Below are 4,619 nucleotides of genomic sequence, written 5' to 3'. Positions count from 1 at the left end.
CGGGGGGGGGGCGCGGGGTGGTGCCTTTCCCTGGCCTGGGCTGGCCTGGGTGGCGGAAGCGGTGCAGCTTGAGGTCGTCTTGGGAGCTGCGGCTGGAGGATGCATCGCCACGCGCCCCCGTTTGGGGGGTTGCTGGGAGCTGGGGACAAGCGCTGGCCTTGGCGCCAGTGCGTGCAACCAGCCCGGCTGAGCGCTCCGCCGTGACCTCCTGCTCCTGCTGCCCTTCTGCCACGCAGGGCATTGATGTGCTGACCAGGGCGGTAGACGAGTGCAAGGCCCAGCATAGAGGCGGCCAAGGGGCGCATGGTGGTCAAGGAGGCACCGCGGGCGGTCAGCGAGAAGGAGGAGCGCGCGCTTGAAGAGGAGCTGCAGGTGCGGGGCGCTGGAGGGGGCGGGCAGCGCGATACGGGGCAGCGGGGAGCCGCGCGACGCCTCCTGCTGTGGGCACGCATCGGAAATGAGATGGCGGCGCCGCTGCTCTGGCTGTGCCCCCTGGTGTGCAGGCCGCGGAGGCGGCCAACCAGGAGGTGTCTGGCGACACCGACGAGGAGGAGGAGTTTGAGGAGGGGCAGGATGTTGACGTGGACGCCGGCCCCGCGTTGGCGCTGTGAGGGGTGTCGAGGCGGCGGACCTGCCAGGCCGCCGCCGCCGGCGAACCCTGCCCGGGGTGACTGTCACGGCAGCGCTTCCCAGACCCCCAGTTTTGCTTGTTTCCGCCCGTCGTTGATGCTGCCGCGCATGTAAGGGCTGCCAGTCTCAAAATCGATGCACCCTCGGACCCAGGGCTGAGCCGAGGTGAGGCCTATATCGCCCGCGCCCAGGCGCCGATTTGGCACACTGCAGACTGCATCGCTGCTTGTCGGCCGCCTCCCCTGCACTCACACACCATGCAGACCGTGTGCGCGTCCACCAGCTTCAGCCGTGTGGCTCTGGCCAGTGAGTGCAGCCGGCCGGGCCCGCAGCGCAGGTTGCAGCCCTCTATACAGTCTGGGTGATGGTTGGGGACGATTCTAGATGCTAACGCCGCCTCCTTGTGCTGCCTGCAGAGCCCCAGGCCACCCGCACCGTGGCCGGTGAGCCTTGCTGCCGGGTGCCCTCTGCGGCTGCTGCCGGAGCTCCCGGGGGCGCGCTTGCAGTGCACCAGCTAGTTTGCGGCTTCAAGGGCCGATGTCGGGTCCCCGATCACACATCCCCGCCCCGCCCCCATCCCGCCCTGCAGTCCGCGCCGTGGTGTGCCGCGCGCAGCAGCAGACCGCCGCCAAGGCCGCAGCAGCTGCAGTGTCCGTGCCGGCTCTGCTGGCGGCGCAGCCCGCCTTTGCGCTGGTGAGTCTGCAGGGCGGCTAGGGGCGGCCAGCTGGGTGGGGTGCGGTGGGAAGGGTGCGGCGGCGAGGAGGGGAGAAGAGAAGGAGGGGAAGACGCAGCGCAGCTTTGCAGGCGCGCCTCTGCCCACCGGCCTTGCCCACCGCCCCTGCTCCTCCTCCAGGTCGACGACCGCCTCAACGGCGACGGTGTGGGCCTCATCTTCGGCATCAACGACCCCACCCTGTTCTGGGTGATTGCGGGCGTGTTCACCACCGTGTGGGCCGTCTACTACGCCGCCACTCGCGACGTCGACGGCGGCGACAACGTGAGTGTTTGGGGTTGGTCGGGGGCGGGGGTTGGGCAGGGCGGGCAGGGTGGGTTGGGCGGCAGCGGGCGCCAGCGGGCGGCGGGCGCCACCCTGGCGCGTCCCGGCTTGCCTGGCTCACTTTCTGATGCTTCTTGGGGGCTTGTTTGGGTGTAGGACGACGAGTTCGGCCTTAAACTCTGAGAAGTCGAAATTGTTTTATGGCCTGCTTGATGTACCACCCTCCCGAGGCTCCCCCCGTCCGGCGCGCCGACCCGACCCGAGAAGAGAATCCTAAACTCCTTGGCCTGCATGCCACCGTGTAAAGACAGTGCACTATTTGCACCTGGCACAAGCAGGAGTTGCAACAGCGCTGGGGCTGGGGCGGGGCGGGCAGTCCCACAGTAAGGCACGTCCCGGCGCTGCGCACTGCGGCGCCTTTGCCAGCGCGGCGGGAAACAGCGGTCAGTCTCCCTCTTCTCTTTTAGAGTCATTCTTCCCCTTAAAATACAAAAAAATGGCTGTTCACTCGATGCATGGGGCGTGAATGTGTTGCCGGCGACTGATCGCAGCGCCGCAACCGCTGCCGCTGCCGCTGCGCCGCCGCCGCCGCCGCTCCCAGCCGGCGGGTGCCCGAATCCCACCTGGTTTTCCAGCCACGTCCCTTGTGTCCATCCAAGGCAATCCAGCCTTCCGCTTGTTAGTTAGTGCTCCAGGTTGGACTATGCTGGGCCTGCTGTATCGCCAGACGGATCCTCTATCTCCACCATAACAGCCTCCCAATCCTCCTCTCATTGGTCCCCATCCTCCTCCTCTCATTGGCCAGGCGCAGGGCTGCTCCCTTGGGCACTCGACTTCTCCCCCTCGGACCTGCTGGCTGCTGGCGGCCAGCAGCGCTGGATCGGGCAGCTCTGCCCCTCCTTGGTGCCCTCCAAGCTCCCCTTCCCAGCTCCCCAGGTCTGGGCTGCAGCCTTCGCCCCACCAGCTCGCCCCTGGCAGCTCGCCCCCCAGCAGCTCAGCCCCCGTCCTGACCTCTCCCTCCCGCCCTCTGCTGCGCCAGGATGACGCGCCACGGCCTCTGGCAGGTGGCTGGACCGCACCTGCAGCCGATCAACCTGGAGCAGTTCCTTGCGCAGCTGCCGCCGGGCTGGTGTTTGGGTGGGCCGACGCCTACACCATGATGCTGCCAGACTCCCTGGCCATGGCCACCCGCTTCCACACCATCCTGCAGCGCAAGGGAGGTGGGCTGGAGGTGAGCGCGCGGGCTGGGGCTGGCTGCCTGCCGCAGGGGGTGCTGGATGGTGACAGCCCCGGCGCAGCGGCGGGAAAACCGCAGGTACCCGCAGCCCAGGCTGAGCGGTGACCCTTGCCCTCCCTCTCTTTCCTCCGCCCCTGCAGGTGCTGCTGGATGGTGAGAGCCCCATCCACAAGCACGTAGACCGGGACCGCTCGATGACGGTGAGGCGGGCAGGCGGAGGCTGGCACCCAGCGATGTTGCACGTGCCCCCTTGCGCTGCCACCCTTGCGCTGCCACCCCCGACCTCTCTCCTGGCTGGATGTTGCAGGGCACCCGCGCAGACGTAGTGCGCGGGGACGAGTGCGACAGGCGCCAGGCGGCGTACGAGGCGGCGGGGATCCCGTGCCGGCTGGCGGAGCTGGAGCAGGACTTTCTCGGCGTCCTGCTGGCCAGGTGGGGCACGGCTGCAGACACCCTGCCCCGTCTCCCGCTGCTGCTGCTGCCCAGCCGCCCGCCAACCCACCAGCCCAGCCCAACCTTCCCTGCCCGTCGCCCCGCCGCTGAACCGTGCCTCCTCCCCTCCCGTGCCGCCCGCGCCGCAGCACTGGGAGCATCCGTGTGTGGGCTGAGCAGGACAGCGATGCCGTGCTGCCGGTGATGCGCATCCACCTGAGCGGCAGGGAGGTGGACCTGGTGATGATGCGCCACGACGACAGCGGGTGAGCCATGAGCCTGTTGAGCGGCGCACACCTGCGGCGCTGCCCCCCCTCTGCTGCTGCTGATGCTGCACCCCCCGCACCCTCCCCCCTCCTTCCCCAATCAGCAACAGGCGGTGGGTGAAGCTGGACATCCAGGGCCTGGTGGACGAGCTGCGCCTCACCGACCCCATGATGACCTACCAGCCACCCGGCGCCGAGATGCAGGCCCGCCTGGTAGACCTCTGCTGCATGCTGCTGGAGGCGACCTGCAGCGGGGACTACGGCAACCCAACGCCAGGTGGGCCAGGGCGGGGTGGCGGCGAGAGGGAGGAAGGCTGCGGCCGACTGCTGCCCTGCCTGCAAAACGTTGTGTCCCGCCCTGCCACCACCCTGCCACCGCCTTTGTCGTCTCTCTTGACGCGTTCTCCTGTGCCGGTGCCGCCTTGACCTGCAGGCATGGGGTTTGCATCGCTGTGGGGCCTGTGCCAGCTGGCTGTGCGGGAGAACGGCCCCAAATGGCTGCGCCAGATAGAAGCCGGCAGGGGCGCAGATGTGGTGAGCGGGGCTGGGGGCGGGCTGTTGCTGCTAGGGCAGGCTGCTGTTGCTGCCGGCGGCACGGCAGCACATCGAGGCGGGTTGGCCCAGCTGGCACACTAATGGTGGGCTGCGATGCTGGGCGCCTGTCAAGAGGCCGTGCCCAACACCATCCGCCGCTGCCTGCCTTGCCCGCAGTGGGACGAGATGGCGCGCTTCCTGCGCAGCCCCCACCCCGGCTACCCCAAGGCGTTCTTCATCTCTACCAAGCACATGGAGATGCAGGTGGGCCTTTTTTCTGGGGGCTGGCCTCCGCGCAGGGCGCCGCTGCCAGGCACGGCGCATGCCAGTGCCCCCTCGGCTCCCGGCTCAGCGCTGGCTTGCCTGGCCAGGTTCACGGGGGCCGTTTCAACAGGCAGCCCGTGGTTCATTGGCTGACCCGTTCCACTTGCTCCTGCTGCATCCATGCAGGCGCTGAGCAGTTGCTGCATGTGCTGACGGTAGACTGCTTCCACCTCGGACCGGCAAGCCTTGTGGCCGTCAT

The 4,619-nt window shown here is 68.6% G+C and overlaps 2 protein-coding genes across 2 annotated transcripts in view; one reads left to right on the top strand and one right to left on the bottom strand.

Moving 5' to 3' along the window:
* Window positions 1–611, top strand: part of CHLNCDRAFT_134805 (hypothetical protein) — a gene marked incomplete at both ends in the record, with an annotated part of 2,770 nt that extends 2,159 nt beyond the window's left edge. The window contains 2 exons of the mRNA XM_005847034.1: window positions 265–372; window positions 504–611. Of these exons, the coding sequence (XP_005847096.1) occupies window positions 265–372; window positions 504–611 (216 nt within the window). The remainder of the gene's footprint in view (window positions 1–264; window positions 373–503) is intronic.
* A 2,165-nt stretch (window positions 612–2,776) lies between these two features.
* Window positions 2,777–4,619, bottom strand: part of CHLNCDRAFT_58067 (hypothetical protein) — a gene marked incomplete at both ends in the record, with an annotated part of 9,305 nt that continues 7,462 nt past the window's right edge. The window contains 2 exons of the mRNA XM_005846852.1: window positions 2,777–2,831; window positions 3,931–3,989. Of these exons, the coding sequence (XP_005846914.1) occupies window positions 2,777–2,831; window positions 3,931–3,989 (114 nt within the window). The remainder of the gene's footprint in view (window positions 2,832–3,930; window positions 3,990–4,619) is intronic.

The sequence above is a fragment of the Chlorella variabilis genome, assembly GCF_000147415.1.
Source record: "Chlorella variabilis unplaced genomic scaffold CHLNCscaffold_12, whole genome shotgun sequence".
NCBI lineage: Eukaryota > Viridiplantae > Chlorophyta > Trebouxiophyceae > Chlorellales > Chlorellaceae > Chlorella > Chlorella variabilis.
Note: the sequence above shows the minus strand (reverse complement) of the source record. Positions and strands in the feature narration are given on the sequence as shown.